At 33.7% G+C, this 26900-nt stretch overlaps 1 protein-coding gene across 1 annotated transcript in view; it reads left to right on the top strand.

The window, feature by feature from the left end:
• Nucleotides 1–26900, top strand: part of KLHL1 (kelch like family member 1) — a 197657-nt gene that overhangs the window by 74770 nt on the left and 95987 nt on the right. The window contains exon 4 of the mRNA XM_021548042.4: nucleotides 6799–6995. Coding sequence (XP_021403717.3) covers nucleotides 6799–6995 — 197 coding nt within the window. The remainder of the gene's footprint in view (nucleotides 1–6798; nucleotides 6996–26900) is intronic.

The following is a 26900-nucleotide window of genomic DNA, read 5'->3' on the forward strand; positions in this document are numbered from 1 at the left end:
ATTTTGGCTGAATTATCAGTGACAAAATTGCTAACATAATGGTCATCTGTGCAAGTACAAACCAGTAGTATTTAGCATGTAATCCCTTGAATGATGTTCATATTTTAACAATTTTTCTCTAACTAAAACATATCTTCTATCCCAGAGTGCTAACATAGTGCTTCACAGTTGATAAAAAGGTTTTACTAAGATAAGGCTCACAGCTAAAGTGATTTACTGCTTTTAGTCCTGTTATTTGTATGTACATCTTACAGGTGACTAAGTTCAAGTGTATAAAATGAGCTAAGGCACGTGATTAGCATAAGGAGAAAATAACATTTTAATGTCTCTCTCTAAAAAGCTGATGTGTATGAGTCAGTAGACAAATTTTCTTTAAAACTTGACATTTCAGTTATACAACAGAGGTGCTTTGGTTTGTAGCTTTGAGGTTTGTTTTTTTTTTTTTTCAGAACAGGAAATGAAAAGGTAACATGTTGTGTATTATTTTGGTTAATATAGTTTTCTGATCTTTAGCCAGATGTTTGTGAGAAGTTTCCTGATCAGGGGGATTTTAATTTGTTAATAACATTTCCTTATCACTCTGCAGTGTTGTAATTTTCCATGCTATTTAAATAAAGGGGACTGACAGTACTGACGAAGGTCACATGATTAGGACAGTTTAGTCCACTTACTCAAAAGATATGTCATTATGGTGCAAATAATTATACAATATTTTTAAAGAGTGAATCTAGTTAATTTATAAGAATTCAAATATTATTGTGATGGTGGTTTTTTCATTTTTTACAAGCTTCATATTTATGTCTCTGAAATAATTGATGAAATTATGTTATACATTATAATACTTAAATGTAGGGAGCCTACAATAGATGGAGTGGGAATATATACAAGAGCACATAGAGATAAAGGCTTCAAACTGAAACACAGTAGGTTTTGATTGGATAATACAAAGAAATTCTTTACTGTGAGGGTGGTGTGGTACTGCATCAGGTTGCCCAGAGAAGCTGGAGATGCCCCACCCTGGAAGTGCTCAAGGCCAGGCTGGGTGAAGGAAATCTGGCCACTGCCCATGGCAGGAGGGTTGGAAGTAGATGATTGCCATGCAACTAAGGGGTGGGACTTCAAAGGAGGGGTGCAAAAAGTAGTCCAAGCAAGAAGCCAAAGCCTGAGCTAAAAGGAGTTGAAGTCGAAGTTGGAGTTGAAGTCGAAGTTGGAGTTGAAGTCATTTAAGTCATTTATTGAAGTCTCAGTACTGTTCTCAAAGTGCAGTTTTATACTGTTACAGCTTCAGACAGCCACAGCTTTTAGCAAAAATTTCCCACTAGCTACAGATAGCCTATTGTTCTCACTATTTGGCAGTCTTACAAAACGACATCATTTCAAAGACCTTGATAGTTACATATACAGTTCTTTTCCCAGTTCCTCTTCATATCTGTGGTCACTTTTCCCAGGGTCTTTATCCCACCAAAGCCAGAGCATCACATCCCATAAGCTCCACTGTGCTCTCTGGTCTGTCCCCGATTTGTTCTCCCCTAGATGACCTTTACAGTCCCTTCCAACCTAAACCATTCTATGATTCTAAATAAACAGAAACCCTAAATAAACAGAAAGGTTTCTTCCTCAAGTACAACTGATGAATGTGATTTGCAGCAAATAATTAATTGAAAATAAAACACAGTTTGATCAGAAGAAACTCTGCTAAGTTAATATATTGCATCCTGTTTTCTTTTCTGAAAACATCTTTACCTTTATAATAAGTATGGAAGACAATACAATGTAGAATTTATCTTTTAAGGCATAGGTCAAACTGGAGGCTAAAAGATGTTCTGCTACACAAAAGATACTTTATATAGCATTCTTCATTAACTGGTGTTCAGGGATAGACATATGAGACAATTTTACACACTATGTCACTGTCAGGAATTGACCATAACAGAGAGAGCTGATCATCAGAATTGAACCCAGAGTGTTTAATCACCTGAAACTTGATGGCTCTAATGATTCCAGTACTGTGTTTGGGAGCAGAGGAACTGAATTCATGCCAACAAATATGAATATCAGTAGTGTCTCAGTAAGTCAAATGAAGGTGCTTCTTTTGTAGCTGAAATCAAGAAATAGCCATTCAGGGAGTGATTAATCTCATTCTTTACTATATGACTGAAACAGAGCAGGTGAAAACTGTTCTAAGACCTCCTATTTCTCTCTGTGAACTGTAAAAGGATATCTTGGGTGACTAGATCAGTTGACTACCTAAAAGTACCTAAGATTTGGAATGATTAAGATAAGCAATGGCAAAAGGGTTTATCATAGCTGTGTGAGGCATAGCACCTTTCTAATAACCTTTCTCAAGTCTTCAATGGAATTAGATGCTGTTTCAAGAAAGCAATTTCTTTTTGTAGTCAATTAATCTACTATGCATAAGATGAATGAATATTATCTTGATACCATTTACTGCCTTCAAAAAAAAAAAAAAATTAGACCTCCTAAAACTGATATAGAAGTAATTCCATTCATCAATGTATCAAAGATGCCACACAACTGATCAAGATACATGAAATAGAAAGGTTAAAAAGATAAATACAGGTTAAAAGGAATTAGTTTTAGCATGTGTTTCTAATTCCTTGACACTTCCCATGATTTCCTTTGTACACACAGAACTCTTAGGAATGTTGAGGAGTCTTGCTATGAGTGGGTTAAGTGTGTAATTACAAAAGAGAAAAAAAAAACCTACTGTACACATGATGTAAAATGATATTATGATGTGTTACAAATTAAAATTCATTGCTTATACACAGAGGAAATGATGTGTACCTACCGAGTTGTCCTACCAGAGAGGTTCAATCTGTTGGTCAATAGGTGTGGGAGGTTGTTCCTGTGATACACACTGACCTTATTTAGCAGCATATAAAGGTGGGACAAGGTGCAGCAGTTTCCTGTAAACAAAAATAGCTCTAAAGTATAGTCAATAACGTAGAAGAGAGAATAAAAGAAAAAAAAAAAAAAAACCCAACCCAAAACAAACACAAGAACCCCAAAACCAACCCAAACCCCCCCCCAAAAAAAAAAAAAAACAACCAAAGAAACAAACCAACAAACCCACAAACCAACTCCAACACAAAACTGTCCCTGAACTTGGGAAAAGGTTTAGCAACAGAACAAGAATCTCAGAGAATTCTTATATTATCTCTGCTTTACATTTGGTAATGAGGCAATAAAATTTATGTAGTTGTTGTGAGAATGCATGCTAAAGACAGACATTTTAATTTCTGCATAAGCAATGCACATAAAATTTTTCACAAATACAGCTATAATTTAGAATAACAATTAGAATTCATTAAAGTTCTTCTGATTTTTTTTTCCTCTTATTTTTTCATTTTAATTAATGTAATACAAAAGGAGATTTTAAGCTCTAGTTAATTTGTTTTTCTCAGACTAAGGCACTTGTTCAAGCTTTTATTGCATAAAAATGTGAGGGGGAGGTAAATTGAAGAAGCAGTAATATTAATGCCCCTTGAATATCCCATTAAACATTTTTAAATAGATGCTTGGATCTTCTAATTGCCAATATGAAACTGTTTGAAGATTTCATGTGTTATATAGAGAGCCCCTTAACAGCTTTCTTTTATCAAACTCTGACCATGCTAAATACTTGATATGCCATAGGAATTTGAATAAAAATGTCATAGCACTCTTCTGAAAAAGGGAATACAGACCTTGTGAACAAATTTATGAAGGAGTCTTGATGTTTAAAAAAGAAGATTAGTAAGACTAGGAAGATATTTAGATGGATTAAAAACCTATCCATCATTGAAGCTAAAAGAATGAAGAACAAATAATAACTAACTCATATGGAGTGTACTTTTCTAACTTTTATCATAGATCTATTAAGTAGTAAAGTCGTATTTATGAGTTTTGTTGAAAGTAAGTCAAGCTATAATATATTCATATCCCTAGATATCCCAGAAGCCATTGTATCTTTACTTCCTCTATTAAAATGTAAAGCAGAAATGTGTTCACATTCTTCTATAAAAGTGTGAAGCATCTTCTTCAAAATTTCCATGTTAGTTACATAAAGAAATAGATGATTCATAAAACAGATAATATTTTTATTGATTTAAACTTACTTTAATCCTACTATTTTCCAACTAATACTGTACCAGGACTAGTGTACCTTAAAGTGGACAGAAAGTATCTCCATTTGAAAACAAATAGATTGACGCAGGTTCAACTGATTTCTTCAGGTTCTTCTCCTAAGGGTAGCTTCCTTTATCCATAAAAAGGCCAAATCATGAGACTGTTACCTTTCCTCATAAAGTTAGGATTTTGAAAGTGATTCTTTCTATACATAACATCACTTTGCAAATGCTACCTGGATAAGTTTTGAACGGCTACAGACTTTTTTTGAGCTCATGATTGGAAAAAATAAACAGCATGTAAGCAAAGGAGATTTAGAATTATTTTTAATTTTTTTCCGATTTCTCAGTTCCTCCAATTTTCAAAGGTGTTTTGCACATTTAAAATTTTTTTCACTTCTGTTACCAGGATGGTCAGTTTTAACCTGAAAACAACTATCTTTTGAATGCTTCCACTTTTCACAGTGTAATTATTCCAGACTTGTATGTTGACCCAGCCATTACTTGCAGGCATACAGCAAATGTGGGAGTGTCATTGATGAATATATGGATCAGCCAAGAACCTACTTCTAAGTGTGCCTTCTGATCACATGGCATAAAGATGTGGTGTACAGAAATTGTGAGAAAAGGTTAGATAACATAAAGAAAAATTCATGTGACATTAGTAAAAGAATAAAAATAGGGAGAGAAACCCACTGAAATTAGGCTGTGCGCTTGATCTTATGCTCTGACCTTTGCAAAAGGGTGTATTATAACTAAATCTAATAAAGTATAACTTCACAATTTCCCTCTTGTATTAAAAGCTCCAGATATACTGAAAGGAGAAAAGAGCAGATGTGCAATGTTAATGTTACTGTATTTTGAATTTGGTATTGCAATATAAAACATCTTTTCTTTGCAATGGCATGCTATTGTGAAATTGAGGATTTTAGAACTTCTTAGTGCTGTGCAATAGAATTATTAAGATTTTTAGATTTTTCTTAATGTGACATTGAATACAAAGCTTGTCTGGGGAAAAGAGTCAGTTTATCTAGGTGTTGAACTGTAATAGTTTTAAAAGAAAAATCAATATACACTTAATCCTCTTATAGTTGGAAATTATTTTTCCAAGCACAGCAAAATAAAATCAGAAGTATTTTTTAACAATTTGTATTAAATTTACACATTTTATTTTCCTATTTTTTTCACTTCTCAAAAACATCCTTCTAATATTTTGTTTGCAGTTTTTTAAGTTTTTTTAAGTCAGAGATTGTTAAGATTCTAATGTAAAAATAAAATCTAATATTATGTTTGGGAGGAGCATTATAGCAAGAGTTACATATTCCAGCTGGTGGAACTCTGGATGTTGAGAACTGTAAGCTTTCTGTGCTGAAAGGCACAGATCCACAAGGGAGCACTGCATTTGACCTGAGACTGTGAAGAAGGCTTCCAAAATTGATTATTAGCTTTGGGATTACTATAGGTGCATAGGACTACTACAGGTTTGTAGTTGGTTAGAAGTATGTAATATCACAGGATGGAAAATTTAGAGTTTGGCGTTTTAGGATATAGAAACAAATATGAAGCAAGATGGGGGTTTTAGGGCGGAGGCAGGTTGCTCTTCTTTACGTTCTTTTTCCTTCTTCTTCATGTGTTTGGGTGGTATTTTTTAATTGGACTGAAATACCCTCATTGCGAGCTTCAATTAATCAGTTATTGGGTTAAAAGAGAAAATAATTTAGGTTTCATTTCTTAATTGGAGAATATAGCCTTAAAACACCTTGTAAAAAGAGATAGCCACTTTGTGCCTTGCTAATGAAAGACTGCAGAACTCATGGCTGTGAGACTGTAACATTGATAAGAAACAGTAAACACCTGAGTCTGAACATAAACTATCCTTTCAAATGCCTTCAATCCTGATCCCAACAGAGGTAGAAAAAGCAAGCAGAGAATCCACACCAGATTAAAATAACTTATTTTTAAAGTTTATTTTATTCTATTTTACCTTTTATTTATTAAAAATGTGTCAGTGCAAGGTAATAACTTATGAAATTACAGAATTAAGTGCAATATAAGTATTAATTAATGGTTTTTTTCACTAATATAAATTATTTTAGAGGAAGTGTGTGTTATGAGAAGCCTGCCATGTGTTACTCAGATAACATTAATCCTAAAGTCATATTACAAATAAGCAACACTACGTTTGAATACTGTTAAGCCTTGTTTTGAAGATGTATTTATGGGTTTATTCATACTATACTAGGCAGTTATTTCATTCTTTTCAGCAAAGTAAATGGCTGTGAGGTTTGCTCTGTGTCACTGAAAATAATACAAGTTTTATCGCAAATTTCAATGAGAAAAAGAAAAGAAAGCCAACAAAAAACCATCCACAGCCTGGCTGATATCGAGATATTCCAAGTCTTCTCTTCCATTTGATACAGTACATGCTCTTTTTTTATGCTTGTTATATAGTTTAATTAATAGTAGTTGAAAAAGAAATATTTCTATTACTGTAATTTCCAGGACACTGGAGTGTTCAGTCAGGGAGATTAATCCGTCTTTTCTTCCTTTTTTCTGTAGAGTTATTTATATAGACCTGCGATTATTTATAAAAACATTTTTTCGATACTCTATGTTTTGTAAATACTAAGTAAATAAATTTGCATTTGTTATCAATACTTTTTTTTAGGCTGCCTGGAATTAAAAGAAGACACCATTGAAAACCTCCTAGCAGCTGCCTGCCTTCTCCAGCTCCCCCAGGTTGTAGAGGTTTGCTGCCATTTTCTGATGAAGCTTCTGCACCCATCCAACTGCTTGGGAATACGAGCATTTGCTGATGCACAAGGGTGCACAGAGCTTATGAAGGTGGCTCACAACTACACCATGGTAAGGCAGTTCTGGAATATGTAAATTTGAACCTTGTGAGTCCTATATATCCTCTACAAGTAAAAATATCTTGATAGTTTTTGGATTGAAATTTTTCTGTATTATATTCGGTATTTCTATGAAACTTTATTTCTTAAGTGAAAACCATTGAAGTGGTGATTCCTAAGAACTTCAGTGAAGTTATGACAATTGTCCTTCTATGATGGATGCACTGTTTGCTGGGTCAGGACTGTATATAACTTATTTAGATGCATTTTCTCATACAGGTGATAATAGAAAAGTGTATGTAAATCATTATAACACCCTTTAATCACTTTAATTTAGCTTTAAGGAAGCTTTGTAATTGTGATTGTTCTGCATGGGAACACTATGAAGGGGAGTTTTGTTGGGTAGTTGGTTTGGGTTTTTTGTCAAGAATTTGGTCATCCTTTTATCCATCTGTGAAGTAGATTAAGACAGGAAGTTCTAGAAATAAGGAATTTTATCTGGTAATATTTAATATTTTTCCACCTTTATGTGACAGAATAGGTATGAAATTTATGTCAAAATTTAACCAGAATCAATGAAGAAGAAATATGCTACTTATTCAGAAATTAAATCATATTAGTAGCCATTTGACTTTTTAAAGTTTGACCAAATTAAAAACATCTGACTCATGAAATTAAACTTACATAAGAACTATATTATATATAATTTATGAGAAATAATGATTCTTTTTAGGTTTCTTCTGAAATTATTATTGAAGTAATAGAGTATATTTCAATGGATGTCATTCTCTTGTTCAGCATTTATGTCTTTATTTTATTTATTCTTTTCTGTAACTAATAACACATTGCAATTCACAGGTTTAACTGTGGTTTTTGTCATAGTTCAGGTAGTTATATCCATGTTACACTTCTGAAGTGAGTTCTGTGATTTCTATGTATTAGAGGTCCAAACTAGTCAGGTTAACCTTGATCTGTTAGTAGAGAGAAATAAGCTGTCAGAGCAGCATTCATATGATCTTTTTTTGAATGAAATTGTATTAGGACTGAACATGTGTTTTGAAAAAATCCAACCTTTTTATCAATATATTTTTTAGATTTATATATTACTTTCATATTTTCAGTTTGTTTTGTTTATGAACATAAAAAAATAGAGAAAAACATTGATTTCAAAAATTTTAAAACTGCTTATGATTCTTTAAAAGAACTTATTGAAATATTTTTGGGGGAGTGAAATTACTCATAGTACATTTGAAGACTTGTGACTCACATATCTAATGTATCAAAGTTCACAAAGATCTGTGCCATGTCTCAGATATTAGGTATATAATTTATTATTCTTTTAATGCTGAGATCTAAAATCTGAATTATGTATAATGGAAAAATCACCAACAAAAGATGGCAGATCATAAAGGAAGTCAGTTGTAATTAACACACAAGCTCTGATTTATCTCCAAGGGTACTTGCAAGCATGCACAAGTCATGTTTTCTCTTGCAAGAAAAAGAGAAAATCACCATGAAATGGCAGGGTTTTTTTCTGACCCAATGAAAGCATAACCCTAAAGGATAAGCTTCATAGTGTGTGATATTTTCACAGGCTTTGTGTTACTTCATTTATATGTGAATCATCTCACATCTATTTGACTTACTTCTTTGTGTTAACGTGTGTGGAAAACCAGTTGTGAGTGGGGAAGGAGTGCCTTATTGCCTATCTTCACTACAGCATTTTCAGGCAAAGAGTATCTACATAAGAGAAAAGTGATTAGTTCTTCTACATGGATACATAGCCAGGGAAAACTTACACAGTTCAAAGAAGATACCCTGAGGAGTTTGATAGAGGAACACCAGAGACCTGGAAATATGAAGAGAGGGGAGGAAAGTGAGGAGCACAGGCAAAGAGCAGATGCATAGTCTCTTAGGTGACAGAATGCATTATTTTTTCCTTCAGACTTCAGGACAGTAGTATGGGCTGTGATGAGGGCAAACATAAAGTAGGGCAAGAGGGAGTTTGTTTGCAAACTCCTGCAGTCTTATGCAGAGGACTTGAGGAGAAGTGCTGACTTAAAAAAGGATGGAAAAATCGTTGTTTCCTTAAAAAACAGTTCTTTTGCTTTCCAGGGAACTTCAAGGTCCTTTGTTTAAAGCTTTTCAGGGTGCTTTTAAGAGTTCAAAGTGGTCTATCTCAAATTCTAGCTCTGTGAATCTTCTTCCATAGTGTTATTGCAAAAGCTTGTTGTGAATAGGAAGTAAAAGTACTCCTTAACTCTGGAATCTTGTGGAGTTGTTTGCTTGAGATAAAAACCTCAAACAATAGTTCTATACTGATATAGAACTGATGTAGGAATGGGGAGCAAGACAAAGTTTTTAAAATAATCTTGCAAAAAGAGATTTATAGGCATGGCTTATATGATTGTGTAATAATTTTGAGATATAACTCAAGTTAAATCTAATCTTTGAATAATTTTCTTTCTTAGCTAATTACATAGTTGAAATTGAATATTCATCTATTCATCTGAAAAGAAAACAAGTAATAAAACAGTAGCTCTCTGCCTGCATTATACCTGGCAAATGTTATACAACTTTTCCCCACCAATTACTTTTAAGTAGAAAGTCACAATTTTCTTCACAAGAGCATTCTAATGAAAATCAATATATTTCAATAAATATTTTGCATCATTGAATCGCCATAAATGTTTTAGTCTTCATTTTTCAAAGAAATCTTCTTGCCTAGTCTCAGACTTGATATAAGTTCTAAATTACACTGTTGTTACATAAGTTGCTTGGTGCTTTCACATAATATATTATGAGGGCAAGACATTAGAGCTCATAAACTTCTTTATACTGAAGAATAAAAAGCTTCAAAGAGCAGCCCAATTAAATTAAGAATCCTGTTGACAGGAGATTTTTAATTTCAGACATGTTTTCTGTCACATTGAATAACTTCTATTTTCCTAACCAGGAAATCTGTGGAAACAAAGAATACAAATTTTTATTTGCATAGTGCTTGCAGGTATGTCCTATCTACTGTAAATAAAATTTGTTAACTATAAAGTTATATATGTCTTTCCATGGGCAGAAGTATAATATCCCTGATGTTTACTGGGGGAGTCTTAAGTGTCAAATATCAAATTATTAATTTGAAATGCAAAATCTAAGCAAGGAAGAGTAAATGTGTTCACAGAAGAGGGAGAAATTGAGGAAATTAAGATAAGAAAAGCAGTGAAGGAAAACCAGATAACATTTGAAAAATCCTAGAAAATATATTTGCCATATAGCAAAATATGAGATTGGTGGAAGAAAAGAGGAAGGTAGATTTAATAAAAATTTGGTGAACAATGAATGTTGGAGATTTCTGTGATTGTGTTCCCTGTACTTTTTAGAACTGGAACTTGGATGGCAAATGGAACTTGGATGGCTTTCATTTTAAGTGAAAGCTTTGCAATGAAGAACTTAATAAGAAAAAAAATGTAAATTCTCAGTGGTTTCTTTTTAGGCACATCAGATGTAATGTAGTTTGTTTTATTTCTGAGGTATGAACATGCCCTACCAGTGTTTTATGGTGTGATTTTTTATTTTTTAAATTATTTTTAATGGATTTACTAATTTAAATGGCAGAATAAATATCCATGTCTCTTGATTTAAGACTTCTGTACTTCTTAATTGCAATCTGGATTGTAACTAGCTTGTCAGTTTCTGAAAGCTTTCAATCTGCAGAAGCATATATCTGACAAGTTTAAATTCCTAGTTTATTGCCAGAGTTAAGTTAAATGATTTAGAATTAAATGCATGTGTAGAATTAAATGCATGTGTGATGTCTTTAAAAAAATTCATAAAAACAGAAAAATGAAACATATTAATAAGATGAAGCAAATTATTTCTTCAAGCAAGCATTTTTAGTGACAGTTCTTTATTCTAGGTATAAGGGGCTTCATATATAGGGAAGATAACCGCTAAAGTCTGCAATTTATCTGCTTTGTCATACTTGTCAGAAATTTTGGTCATCCTGTATGGATTTATCTGTCTCTTTAGAAAACAGAGTTAAGTATAATTCAAAACTGTGATGGCCACCTCATTGGGATGCAACTATTTTTAGAGTAGAAGATGTTTTCAAATATGCTCTAATTTGAACCACTGTGTATTTATTGGTGAAGTTTTATAATAGACCATTCTAGATTAATAGACTCTGTGGCTTTAATGTACCATTAGCCCTTCTTACAACAACTACTTTGGTGCACTGGTAAATATCAAAAGAGGAAAAGTATGTAATATTTTTCCTTAAAAGATAATTGCAGTTTGGTTTAAAAGCTTGGAAAAATACTAAAAAAAATACTCATACTTGGTGTGGTTTTGAATACAAATGCTTTCTTTCTCCCAGTAAAGGCCATGGTTCTGCTTGTGTTATAATGTATAAGTAATGTTTAGGAATTGAGTGTTACCTTCCAAAATATAGTACCAGATTCTTCATCTCATTACATGCCATTTCACTTAAACCTGTTTGCTTCAAACAGAAAATTGAAATATCTCATAGACATAGCTATTTAATCTTTCAGTGCTTCGCCTCTTAGGAAACTTCACTTAAGCCTCAGTGATAATTTTGAATCTTGAAACTGCAGTTTGAGAGTTGAAATGATAGATCTTGTCCCTTATTTTTATTTCGTCATATTTCAAAATGAATTGCTAAACATAAACATGTAAAATCTTCAAATTACTTTGATGCACTGAGCAGAAGAATGTCCCTAAGTAAAAATTCCTTGACCAGAGGAACATGAATGAATAAAGTGATTGATGTATCTGTAACCCACTCATAATGTTAGCAATATAAAGGACCCTAACATATGTTACAGTTCCAAGCCTGGGAGATGCAGAATGTTTGCAAGTGCTTTGAATGAAGTGGTAAGAGGTGTTTAGCTTCTCAGAGATGCAGTTCTGTGCTTTGCACTGCAAGGGTCATTAGTCCCAGCACAACAAAACATTATTCAATCTTAATTATGAGCACGTAAGTATCTTAGTGACATGTGCTGACTCTACATGGGCTCTTTAATTTACTGAGAATTCTGATTGTACTGCAGATGGGGAAGCCGTTTCATTTAGTTGAAGTGTATGCCTTATGCAGATTTTTAATGATTTTTTTATGGCGAAGAGCTTCAGTGATCATTTTATTAGTTATGTTTATTATCTAGGTTACAAAATTTCACAACAGGTTAAAACCTGTTGGGCTGGAGTGGGGGAGGAGTGATATGTAAAACCTTTCCTTTCCATTTACAACAGTTTATCCAGAAGCATATTGAAACATTGTAATGTTACTCCATATTCAAATTAAGAAAAATATTTTTGACATATTGATAAATGGTCACAACAGTCATTAATGAGTTGTAGTTGTACATTCAGACATCAGGGGTTTATTTCAGTGTTAGTTTTAGTACAGCTTTAACTAAAGTCAGACAATACGTGTGGCAAGAAAACTCTCTAGTATCGCAATTTAAATTTAATAGTTCTTTAGAGTCATGGTAAGGAGTAACATTCCTCAATTTAGTGTTCCCACTAAATCACTCCAAACCATGCACTGCTCACTCCCTTCCCCTTTTCTCTCCCCCTCCCTCTGCAGCAGGACTGGAGAGGTGAACTGGAAGCACAAAAGGTGAAGGTCAAAGGTTGAGATAAGAACAATTTTCAGGAAACCGCAATGAGATAGGAAAAGGAACATCAGCAGCAACAATAGTATGAAAATGACAAAGTATAAGAAGGAGGCAAGTGATTCACATGTTCACCATGGGGGAAACCCCACAACAATACTCAACTGCTTAGTCTACCACACTGGCTGACCTGGAAGGGAGCTTTTCCCAAGTCCCTGGAAAATGGTATGAGGTGGTATAGAATAACCTCCAGGTCCTAGCTATTCCTCCTCTTGGCTGCTGCAACAATTAACCCTTAACCCTGTCTGATTAACATCATATATGTACAGGGTCATAAGGTTGCTTTCTAATATAGCTGACCACATGCTGCTCAATAGATACTGATCAGATAACAGTTATTTTATCTTCAAACTGTACTTTTTTTTCACCACTTTAACCTCTTTATCACCACATTGGTGACTTATGGATAAACAAACAATGAGATGGATGGAAAGCTGACTGGACAGAGAGGTCCAGAGACCTGTAATATGTAATAAAAAGTCCAGCTGGTGACAAGCAAATAGTGATGTTCCTCAGGGATAATTTTGGGGTCCAACACTGTCTAGCAACTTCAGTAATTATTAGCTGATAAGATGGAGTTCTCTCTCAGCAATTTTACAGATGCCATCAAACTGTCAGGAGGAGGTGTTTGAGAACAAGGCTACTATTTAGAGGGCATGCTAATGCAATGGGTTGAAAGCACAGCATCACAGAGTCATTAAGGTTGGAAATTACCTCCAAGATCAAGTCCTGTCTTTGCATAAATACTATACCCTCTAAACCATGTCACAAAGTGCCACTTCTACTTATTTTTTTAATATCTCCAGGGATAGTGAGTTCACCAGTTTATTGGAGAGAATGTTCCAATGCTCCAACACTGTTTCAGGGAAGAAATTTTTCTTGATATCCAACCTGAACCAACCTCCCTTTGTGCTGATTGAGGTAGTTGCCCTCCCCTTGTCTCTCATTGCCTGGGAGAAGATGCCAAACCCCACTTCAACACAAGCTCCATTCAAGCAGTTGCAGAGAACAATATAGTCTATTCTGAACCTTCTTTTCACCAGGCTAAACCACTCCAGTAACCTCAGCCACCCCAAGAGGATTTATGTTCCAGACCCTTCACTAGCTTTTTTTGCTTTATGGCCACTCATCCCCAAGCCTGCAGTGTTGCACAGGGTTGTTGTGACCCAAGTGCATTTGTCATGTTGAGCCTCACACCACGGGCCTTGGCCCATCAATCCAGCCTTTCCAATCCCTCTGCAGAGCTTTTATACCCTTCAGCAGATGACACTCCTGCCCAACATGTTGTTTCCTGCAAATTTACTCAGAATGCATTCGATTCCCTCATCCAGATCACTAATAAAGGTATTAAAAAGGCCTGGTCCCAAAAGTGAAAAACATCATGAAGTTCAGCAAAGGGAAATGCAAACTCCTGCAATCTAGGGACAAAAAACCCCATGCACTGCTACAGACTGGGGAGCAACTGTCTAGGAAACGGCCCTTCAGAAAAGGACACCAAGTTGAGAGTAAACCAGCAATGCACCCTTTCTGCAAGAAGGCCATTAGCATCCTGGGGTATATCAGTGAGACTGAGAAAGTTGAAGGTGATCCTTCCCTATTTGGCACCCATGAGACCAAATACAAAGTGTTGTGTCTCCTTTTATATTCCTCAGTTCAAGAGAGAGATGGATATAATGAAGTTAGTCCAGGGGAAGTCACTGTGCTGACTGGATGCTGGAAGGGAAGTCTGAGGAAGCTGGGCTTGTGAATCTGGTGTACTGAGGGAGACTTTAGAGCTCCCTGCAACTACATGATTGGGGGGATGCAGACAAGGATCCAGACTGTTGTTGAGGGTGCAGACTAATAGGAAACAGACCAAATTTACCTAGTAAATTAGGATATGGAAAATCCTAATTGGATATTAAGATTATTGTTTTAGAACATTGGGAGTATTTAAACACTAGGAAAGTAACAACCACTGGAATTTTTGGGATCTGTTCTTGGAGGCATTCAAGACATGACTGAAAATGTTGCTAAGTAACCTGACCTAGTTAAGACATGCTCTGAGCAGGGACTGTGACTACCTGAGGTCACTTTGAAGGAAAATTATTCTGTAAGGCTATTAAATATATCTCCTGTATGTTTTCAGTGGTTAACTCTGAGCTATGTATCCAGGGATAACATGAAGCAAAAGTTCAGATTTTTTTCTTAATTTTACTTTTCAAACAATGCACAACAGATGGGTTTCCCGGAGCTACCATTTAATTGAAATTTGTTAGCAGTAAGGTATTGGTAACATGTTAGCAACAAGTTAACACACTGAAATTTTAAAACATTCTGCAATTTTCTGGTTTTTATGCTCAGTGTACTAGCTTGGAATAAAAAGTTTAATTATATCTTTATTTAAAATGCTTCCTTGATCTACATAGAATGCTAATTTTAAAGAAAACAGGTCCCTTCACTTGACTAGTTAAATTCTGATTTTTAAAGCTGTTATTCTGATACTCTGTTTAAAGGTTGTTTTTTTTATAATATCCTTCCTCTCTCTAGAGGAAGGATATTATATCCCTCTTCCTCTTCCCTTGGATAAGAAAAATTAAGTTGAAAATACTCCAAAGACACAAGAATAATTGAAATAAATATTATTACCAGAGAAACAGAACTTAAAATGAAAAACAATTTGGAACTTATAATCCAGTATCAATTATGCCTGACTGGAAAGTTTATTTTTTGAGGTTCAGAATATTCTCTATTTTGCCCCTTTAAAGCCATGCTAGTGATACACAAAAGTGAACAATTTCAACAGTGCAAACACAAGCAAGAGTGACAAAATCCTTGCTACTTTAAATTGAACCACAAAATTTGATCTTTTATTTCTCTTGATAGGATGACTTTCTTAAAATAGTTCAGTAATTTTTTTAATATAAACTATTATTGCAATTATTATGACTTCTACTCCAAATTTTTTTCTTTTGTTTTTTTTGAGAAAAGATTGCTCTTTATAGATCACCTTTCACACTTTCAATATTTTTAAGATTCTTGTTTGAAAGCAATAATCAGCACTTAGCACAGGTGCCACTTTCATTTTAAGTTCTCCTTAGCAGAGCTGTGACATAGCATATTACAGTACCACTCCATCAAGACACAGTTGGAGAAGAGGAAGGTAAGAGCATTTCAAGAACTAGCATATGGACACCAAGATAATTAACAGAAAATGGAAAAGACAACTGCTGGTAGAAAAATACTGTGAAATCTACAGGAAAATAGTTAAGGAAATAACTTATAGTGCCTTAATCACAATTTGATGGCTTCACAATCATCAGGAACTTTAATTTGGTTGCCTAGATGCTATATTAAAAAGGTTAGTATGGCAGAATTCTGTATTATTCCTAGAGAGGACTGCTCTGAAAAGCAGTGCTCTCAAATGAATAACATTTTTACATTATACACGAATTTCAACTGTTCCTGTACCTTTAATTTGTTTTTCAAGTTTATTCTAGTTCCAGAAAACTGAATATTTAGCAGCAATATTAATATCCCATTGAACTAATACCTTCCATGCTTTAGGCATATATTTGCATACTAAGGGTACTCTGATAGGTCTCTCCTTCTTCATATGGTAATTGTTTGTGGGGTCAGTAGATCTACATCTCAATTTCTCTAGTGAAAAATATATCATTTATAAATCCTGCTTTATCTGACTGAACTGTAGGCAGCAATAAACTACTATTCTTAGAGGTATCTCAGGGCAAGCAGACTTAACCTAACCTTTGGTGAGTGCCTAAAATCAGAATGAATCTGTTTCAGTATGCACAGAACTGCAAACATCAAACTAAAAAAGCACTCCAAAGACAGTGAATCCTGGAGGATTTTCTTGTCATTCATGGAAAACAAATGAAGATGAGAAACAAGGCAGCTGAATTTTGTAGCTGTAAATTCAAACCTTTGAGTCTGCATGCCAGTGTAAAATCAAATTACCTGCCATTTTTGAATGTCTTTGGTAAGGTTAAAGGATGTGTTCCAGTACTGGAGATAAGCATTCTTTCTTTGTTTTCATGAAAGTATTCAAGGGTGGGTAAATAAAAGCCCCACATGAGTTCTTACACTGTGAGTGTAGAAAATTAATTGATGTCTAAATTCTCTGAAAATGTAGTATGTATTGAATTTCCAGTTCAGGGGTACCAAGAAAGCATGACATAAGCTTTAAGTGCATTTTCTCTCCGATATTCCAAACACTTTAACATTGACAACTAGTCCTTTAGACTAGAAAGAAGACTCACTATTGCTTTCTGTGGGTATTTCAGACAACAAATGATACAGTCTAATTGGAATATGTAGCTGGTGGGGGGTGAAAAAGAGCTAATATTGGACAGGGTGATTCAACTGATACTAGTATGGGGAACTCTGGTAGGAAAAACAGAAGAAGGAAAGATACAGGAATGAGACATGATAGAAAAGAGAATCATAGTCTTTGGACTATGGTTGAAGCAAACAGAACAATATATGACGAGTAGAAATTTTACTCTGTAAAAACTCCATCACCAAGATTCTTTTCCCTATTCATTGCTCTGCTTTCTGAAATCATCAGTATCTCCTGTTGTTAAAATGGCTTGAAAATACTCAGTCTGTTCTTATCTGGAAATAATGTGTTCAGTACAATGCAGGGCAGACTTGTAACTTCTCTGTTGACTAAGAAAGAATATGCAGTCATACAAAAAAAGGACAATGAAATCTCAAGGAATGGTATGGTTTTTCATACTTGGAGTACTGGGGAAAAAGAAAACGAAACAAAACAAAAAAATACCAAAAGATAACACTTCAGAGTAGAGGTTAGCCCTGGTCTTTCCTGAAGCAATATAAGAAACCAAGGCTTTACAATGTTCTGTCAATGTACTGAAACCATTCAATACAATAATGACAGATGTTAGAGAACCTTAATACAGTGATACTGAGAGAAAAACATCACCTGCAAGTATTTCTTTCTAGACTGGAGGCAGGGGAACAAAAGAGTGTATGTTCTCACTCTCCCAGTTGAATTACAAATTTTCAGGAAGTTTTTTCTGTGGTGAAAACATCACAACCTTAATAAAGACTTGGGTGACTGGATACAATGAGCCGTAGATGACAATACAATGACAATACAACTCACTCTAACAGCCAGAGTATGATTAGCCTTGGTACAGGCTGTGGGTCAGCAAGCAAGAGAAGAGCAAAACCTGAAGTTGCCAGAAAGTTACATCATACCATCATGGGCTGATTTTATTTGTGGCCTGTGTGACACCTCAGTAACAGGGACTAGGACCAGAAGGGCATATTGTGATGCAGGCATCCAAAACTGAGCTGCAGAAATTGCTGCATTTCCCCAGGCTCCACTGTGTCAACTCACATTTAGGGCTAGCATTGGTAGCTGGAACTGTGTGGGCTGTATGTGTGGGAGTGTGAGGTTTTTCCTGACACAGCTTACTCGCTGCTTTGGTTCAATTATTAAATAGAACTTTGCAGCATCACACTGCCTGGTGGTCTTTCTCCCTGCCCCTTCCTCCTTGACAACTGTTCATGGTGAATTTTTTTCTTGGCACCAAGAAATAACAGATTATCTCATATTGATTAGAAAATATTCTTACCAAAAACACTTTTTTTTTTTCTCATGAAAATATATAATTTAAAAACTATTTCATTTTTGTAAACTCATTTAGACTTAGAGGTTTTAAAGACATTGTAATACATGCTAGCTTCAAAAGAATACAAGATAGCTACAAAAGAACACAAGCTACAAAAGAACACAAAAGAACACTCTATACATATATATTAAATATTCAAAAGCAAATATTTATCTACTTTTATCTCAAAATAATAAAAAAGTGTAAGTGAATCTTGTAAGCTTCTCAGACACATTGGAACTGCTTTTTTCTTACAACCTGTTCTGGAAAAGAAACAACAAAACTTAACAGCGACAATAAGGTGTGATTTTTACATGACCAACATGTAAAATGCAGGAGGATAGGCCTGGTAATGTAGCTATCCATAATGAATTACATAATTTCATTTTTGAACTCTCCCTGTATTTTCACAATATCATTAATTTCTTTCACTTTGCCTGCGTCCTTCTCCTCTTGTTCCTTCCTCTGTTCCTTCTACTCTCTCTCCCTCTACCTTCCACCTTCCACATTAGGGAGCTGTGCCCCTTTCATCTCCTCCCTCTTTCTCTTCCTGATTTCCTGCCTTCATGTCCTCTCTGCTTGCTGCTTGCTTTCCTTCTTTCTTTCCTCCTCCCCTCCTCTTTGATTTCCATGCTTTACTCTCTTTCCATCCATGATGGGTTCCACCTCTTGGTCACTTAAAGTAGACACGCCCTTAATACTTGTCAGTAGCAATTCTGTTCCACACAGAGAATATGTAATGGAAACATTAGAAATTAAGCTGGAAAGGCAGTAAACATTGAGAAATCCAAAAGGATTACTGGAAATGACAGTGTATGTTAGCTTCACTGTTCAGGTATGCTGTTCATTCATAAGTGTATATATATATATATATATATATATATATATATATATATATATATATATGTAATTATGTACATATATAACACATAAGCTATATTATATATCATTATGTTTGTCAGCTTCAATGTAATGTAACTATAATTACAAAGGGCTTGATGCTGTGTAAGGACTTCTCAGCAATAACAAAAGCATCCCTGTGTTACCAATGTTGCTTTCAGTATAAATGCAAAAATCATAAAAATGTTTCTCAAATTTTCTGAAAATGTAACCAATGATGACATGGAATGAAAACAGTAATTATTGTTGCATGTATTGAAGTTTTCTAGGGAATGGGATGCTTCTATCAATTCAGCATTCCCCTAGGTAGAGAAGACTTTTTTTCAATTAGCAATTATAGCTGATCCTCACTCCACTGAGGATTTGGAATCTGGAGATCTTCTTTTTTCATGATCAGGCTTGTCTTATTGCTTTATGATCCCCATTGTATGCAACCCCATTTTGTGACATCCAGTGTACTTGCAGCCTAGCAGCAAAGAACAACTGTTTTATAGAATAAGATGAATGGCTCAAAAATTAAAGGAAAGAAGGGAAGAAAGATGGGAAGAAGAAAAAAAAAATCCTTTTTGTTTGAGTGATTCCTTTAAATAACTTCTAATCTTTGGGAATTGCAGTTCCAAAAGCCTGTCTGAAGATGACTGCTTCTGGACTACTTCAAAAATTAAAACATGCTTCAAAAGAAGATTAATCAGTTGCTTCTTAGAAGGAAATAGCCTTACTTGATTTTGAGATCATTATCACATCTAGTACTTGAAAAAGTATTTTGAGTAGCAAAAAATAATGAAATGTAAATGGACATAATTTCATTAGAGTCATTAAAGATAACACTTGTTTATACCAGCTGGAAAACACATATACTTCTAGAATCACCCTATTAAGATTGTTTCAACTTTTTTTTAAGGGTATTGCATATTCTTTCATGACTCTCCATATTTAATTTCTTTTCTTTGCTTGAAACCCCTGGAATTATTTGTTCAAAATGATGCCATATTAACATCATACCTGATGTTAACCTGTTTAGCTGGTGTGTTTTACAGGGTTGAGCACATAATAATATGGTATAATCCAAGTGTCTTCCGGAAGGGAAACATTAGTGAGAGCAAGCTGTAGAGAATTGTGTGAATATTTCTTGGGGCTTTTCTATGGGATAAAAGGTTAGAAAATCTATCTCTTAACACTGATGGTGCTAAGGAACAGGACTTAAAAGGATAGTCTCTATGACTGAAGTGGTCATAATAAAAGATTGACAGCTGACTCAAGGTTAAATATAATTTACTTCAATAATTAATAAAAAATACTCAAGGCACTGAAGATTAGACTTAATATCAAGTAGCTGTGTTTCATTCTCCCCTATGTCATTGTTTTGGAACACTAGAATTTTCAACTTCAATATGAATCTGTAGTTACTGAACTCTCACTACTTGCCACAAGCTTGACTGAAAGTTTTAGTGCTCAACAGAAATGATAAGTCATGGCAGTTGTGCATTTAAATTCTTTTTTTCCAAGAGTTCATGTTTGTTGTCAATATTTCTGTTTCATTCTTAGAACTCCCCCTGGTGGATTATTTAAAATATAAACAGACAAACTAAAGAATATGCCTCTAGAGGCTAATTTTACAATTTTCAGTACTAAGAATATTTCAGTTACTATTTTATAAATATATTTATTATTTATTTTTACAGTAGCTATATATTAATTAAGTTGATATTAATTCTCAGAGAATCTCTGAGGTTTTTTTGCTTGTCTATAATGTGAGTGTCCTCTACCATGAAAAGGAGAGTTTATTAAAAAAAAAAAACAAACAAACCCTAGTTCTAATAAATGGAACAATCTAAATTGTACAGTCTAAAGTGTGTCAAAGATAAAAGAATTGTCAGGGCATTAATGAGAAATACTAACCATGGAGAATTGCCTGGGCTGGTTGCTTAACACTAACATTATTTTTAATGTGCACACAAGTTAGTTAGTTACATACCCCAGGAAAAAAAGATGAAGACTCTGAATTTGAAAATTATACTCTAAGTAAGAAGGACTAAGAAAAGAATGCTAGAGCACAGGAAACTGTAAGGGATGAGAAATATCATAGTGATAAGTAATTACTTATGTGCTCAGGTTAAGACAGAGCAGCTAACTGGAGAAGTCTTTATTTAACGTGTGAAACTGGATTTTATACAGATAGCAACAAGTTGATTATTGTGAATATCTTCCACAAGTGTGAAATCATATGGCTCATTCATTAAAGGAAGAAAATGAAAAGTAATAGTGGTAAATGGAGTGGCCAACAGGTAAATCATAAGAATTAGTACTTATCAAAGAAATTCTGATAAATGGAAATTTGAAGAATATTAAAATAGTGAAAAGTGTATGTTGGAGACATCTAGACTAGACTTTTATGTAAATGCTGTTGTCTTTCAAGTTGTAGAAGTGAGAGATTTTACGAAGGATTGTCATTATGGAATATTTGAATATGTAAAAAGTACAGTAAGTAAATATTGCTAATAAAAATAGGAGCCAGTGATTTCTGGAGATAGTAGGTGCTAGGTTTCTTTATCAAATAATTATTAAGCCAAAGCAAATTCATGACCTCATGACTGCATGGTTTGAGGCCATCATTGAAATATTCGTTCTCAAGGATAAAATTGATTCATGTGATGACTTTGCATAAAAAGAAGGATAAACAAACAATGGGTAGCATTTAACAGTCTTGATTGCAAAAGTAAAAAGTTGTTATAATATTTTAGTCAACTTGATAAAATAGTTATTAAAACCAAGATAGTGAGGAGATCTAGATCTTGAAAATCAATATATATATATATAACATAAAATTAAGTATAAAACTACTTAGATTTCACATTACCAGAAAAAGGGAAAATACTTGCACAGGAGATTCTAATCAAATAAATAATTTCCTCAAACACAAACCAACAAAAATAACTTTAAAAAGAGCTAAGAAAATATACATAATGAAAAAATCAGTGCAGAAAAAATAGAAATCATAAATTTAGATGTATAGTGGAAAGTGCTAAGAGCAGATTTTAATTATATCTTTTCAATAAATGCAAGAAAAAAAATACAGGATGTTAATTGCTAAATCAAAAAAATAACAGTGTCATTACATTGAGGTGGTGAGTTTATCTACCACTAATTGTATAAATGTCATGAAACTTAACAGAATCAGGAATTTTCTTATGATAATTACACTAGTTTCCCACATGTAGACCAGAGCAGAATGTGCTTCAAATTTCCCTTGAAGGGAAATTTACCACAATAAAAATGAAGGTAAATCTTGGAGTTCAAATTATATGCTTGTGATGCAAGTATATGTATGTGTCTTTGTACATACATATATTTTTATATATCTATATATATAGATAAATAGATGCATACTGAAATGTCATATATATAAATATATAAATATAAATATATATAAATAAATAAATAAATAAATAAATAAATATATATGTGGAATAGATAAAGAACTCCCTTCTGTGTCAGTCTGGTGCTGTGAAAAAAAAAAAAGCTAATCTCTGGATGCAATGGTGGATTTTGGAATATTTGGTATACTTCTCATATCACCATTTTTAAATAGCACTTGACATTTGGAGGGTGTGAAGAGGGGAGACACATAGGATTACAAGACAAGAGAAAACGTCTTGCAATAAATATATTAGAGTGCTCAGGCTGTTTCATCTTATTAAAAAGAAAGGAAGACAAGGTTCTTGATGACAGTATATCTCCACAGGGAGAAACTAGTGAGAACTAAAGAGCTCTTTAATATAGTTCAGAATTCTTAGCAAGAGCCTATTCAGTTGAGATGGATTGGAAATAAAGTACTTTTTCATCAACAAGATAGCTTAAACACTGGAATAAACTGGGATAACTGCCCAGAAAAGCATTGAATTCTCCATCTCTAGGTATTTTCATCTCAAGTTTAAATATGTTTGAATAAAATTGAGATAAAGCAGAAATTATTCTTAGTCACAGAGTAATTGTTATACTGTATATGCAGAATATATTTGATATACAAAAAACCCCAGATTAATGACCTAACTAATTTTCTGCCTTTAATTCTAAATATCTGTGTCATGTTGTTATTTTTTTTTTTTTGTTAGTGCTTGATATTTCCTGCTAAAAAGGTGTAACAGGACAGCAAACTGCCATTTTGTTAAGTCATGAATACTGAATACTGAGTGAAGGGGAATTGTGTGGGACAAAGGCCAAGTTCTCTTTAAACGGTTGCTCAGCAGGGTGAACATTTTAGTTTAGAACGCCATTAGAAAAAATTTGCTAAGCAAGGAATTCACAAAGAAGACAGGAAATTCCTTAGCTCAGGAGGAAGCTAAACTTAGAGTCAGAGGACTTTTTTTCAGGGCATCCCAGAATAATCTGAGTTGGAAGGGACCCACAAGAATCATTAAGTTCAACTCCCATCCCTTCACAGCACCATTCCCAAGAGTCACACCATGTCCTTGAGAGCATTGTCCAAAGGCCCCTGAGCTCTGTCAGGCTGGTGCTGTGATCACTTCCCTGGGGAGCTGTTCCAGTGCCCAGCCACCCTCTGGGTGAAGAACCATTTCCTGATATCCAACCTAAACCTCCCCTGACACAGCTTCAGGACATTCCCCAAGTCCTGTCATTGGTCACCACTGAGAAGAGACTTCTTGCAGGAGATACATGGAATTTGTTGCAGCAGAGAAATATGTTATAGTTAGTCAACATGAGTAATAGTTGGTTGCAATGTGCCCACTATGGGAAAGATGCAAGGAATTTATCTCAGTGCTCCAGTGCTCATTCTGGAGCCTATCCTAATATCTAACTATTCTCTTGAAATCTTCAATATCAAGTCTCATGAGGGTATGAATGCATACATAACTCATGTAATCTTAAATAGACAAAATATCTTACTTATTTTGAAAAATACTTTAATATGTGGAATAAGAAAAACTGAACAGAATTATGCAAATGCATGTAAATTCCCATAGGGATGCTGGCTATCCAAGGAATGAGGGATTGATTTATATAAGTAAAATGTCAGTATTTCTGGTTCTGGAGAAATGGAGCTACTTACATGTTACACATTAGAAACTATCCTAGTTTAAATTCAAATGATTAGTAGTTTACATGAGATGCAATACTTCTAACTGCTGCCATTATATCCCAGTGATAATAAAGAACAGTTTCCTTTCCATTTAAGAAAGAATAGCAAGATTTGTTTACAGTAAAAGGTTTCTAGGGAGAGTTTATAAAAGACAGTGCATCTAGGTGATTTGCTCTAAGAATACCTAAAACTTCTTTCTTTTCTTGCATACTTGGGAATTTATTTTTCCATATGAAAATATAGAGATAAAAATAAAGTATGCAGTATCATTTAAACCAAATTTCAATCCTTTTATAGAATTCAGATGATAAATTTAGCTTTTTATTAAACTAATAGAAACAATTTTTTTTTTTTATTTTGTATTTTGCTTCTATTAATGTCCTTAAACTCTTGTATCTGAAGCTGAAAAGCACTGTATAAAATGAGACAACATTAGACCACCAAAATGTCCTGATACTTCTAATATATTTAAATAAATGACATGGCATTAAAAAATGCTCAGATCTAATTTTCAGTTTTCCTTGCAAACATAATTGTCAGTAATGAATAGCCTTATCCCAATTTAAAAATAATTAGTTCATCCATGAGTTCATACTTACACCAGTGCACACTTATTATTCACCTTTTAAAATTCAGAATATAAATATAAAGTCAGAGTTAGCTTGCATGACTGACTAGGTCATGTTAATGTTGGTTGCCTGGTCTAAGCTTGGTTTCCAGGCCTCTTCTATCATCAGTGGAGAAATAGAAGGTTCTCCAAAGGATATTTAAATGTCATCTCTTTTCAATCTTACAGTAACAGTAGCTACAAATATGAAGCAATTCTTTGTAATGATTATATAAAATGTGGCTTCCACATCCTCATTTATGGAGATGAGTAAGAACCACTTGTTCCTTTCAAAGGGTAATTCTCTTGCTCATGGTCATTCAACTCTTACATCCAGATCAGGAAAATGTGACCAGTCACCATCCAGATGTAGCCCCATTGCTACAACTATTCAAATTTCACTGTTTAGATTATTTTGTAAATTTAGAAATCCTAAACATCAAAGACAGGCTCCTGAATTGTGCTCCAGAGACCAGATACTTAAGAAGTTGTGAAAGTATTTAGATTTTTTTTGTTGCTTTCACATTTCAGTGGAAAAGGTCATCCTTTCAAACAAAGACATTAAATTCTAGTGGTGCATACAGTTCCACATAAACAAGAGTAGTTACTCCGTTTTCATTAGTTGAGTAAGCAGTGATTCCTTATTTACTATAGTGATTTAATATTTATTCAGCTCATTTATTTGTTTTGTTAGGGAGAGGTTATAATTTCATTCATCTATTCCTTGCATAATAGGAAAAATATCATGGATTGATTTAAGAAAAGTGAAGGATAAACATTGCCATGTATAATACATTTTCTTCATTGATTAAGCTTAGAATAAAAAATATCCTTTTCATTTCCATTTAATTTCCATTATATATCCCTTATATATCTTTATGCAGCACACTCTCATTAATAAGAATAAAAGAAACATAAAATAATTGCACATTTTTCAGATTTGTTTTATTCTAGGCATTGGCTAACATTTGTATTTATTTAGCCTATATCTTCTCTTTTCAGTAGGACAAATGTTATATGCTTTATAATTATGGAAATTTTATCTGACAGGTTTCTAGCTTGCTGAGATTAGAGGTGCCTAGGTTGGGAAAGCTTTAAGGAGACATACAGGTTTATTTAGCTACTGAATGCAAGAGACAAAACACTGTTCATTAGTTCATGTTAATGCAGATTTAACTGATAAATGTAAACAATAATTTATTTCCTAGTGCTTCATAAGTTTCTTTCTTATCTTTTAGATTGTGATTTGTTCTAGATGGTGCTGCTTTAATATGATGGCACTAAAAACATTTTATTTTTATTTTGCCCTGTGTTTAATTTTCATTTCTGAATTGACATCAATTGAAATTTTAATCAGATTGTGGAGTATTCTGTGCAAGATTAAAGGTTGTTATTTGTAAGTAAAGGAATGCTGTTCAAATTTTTTTTTATTTAACTTATGATTTATGTTATGTAAACAATCTGCAATCTTGGAGCAAAGCTTAAGCTCATGTGTCCCATGAAATATTTTGTCATAATTAGAGTCAATAATGAAAAAGGACTCTTAAATTCTACCAACTTATTCTGTGACTGCACCTTAATTAAATTATTAAGTATAAAAACTACTTTTTGGGAGGTCACAAATTTTCTTTTTATTAATATTTTTTTATTTTAGCTCAGCAATTAGTTAATTAGGCATGTATTTTTGATAAATTAATCATAAAAATGTCTATGAAACTCATCTTTTTGAAACTTCTCTCTTTGGCACCTTTTCATCAATGTCTGTTATGTTTCTTTTTTTTTAACATCTGGATTAGAATTCTATTGTCTTCCCTGCTGGCAGTGAGTTACCTATACAAGGCTGCTCAAGAAATTAATCTGATGTGATTTATAAAATAGATCCTACTGAAAAGACATGATATTAAAAATTACAATATTTTCCACCTATTCTTGTCATAATATTTTGAGGACCTGTCAATTCTGAGATGTTGTTTTAAACTTCTTA

Source organism: Lonchura striata, chromosome 1 (genome assembly GCF_050655825.1).
Source record: "Lonchura striata isolate lonStrDom1 chromosome 1, ASM5065582v1, whole genome shotgun sequence".
Lineage (NCBI taxonomy): Eukaryota > Metazoa > Chordata > Aves > Passeriformes > Estrildidae > Lonchura > Lonchura striata.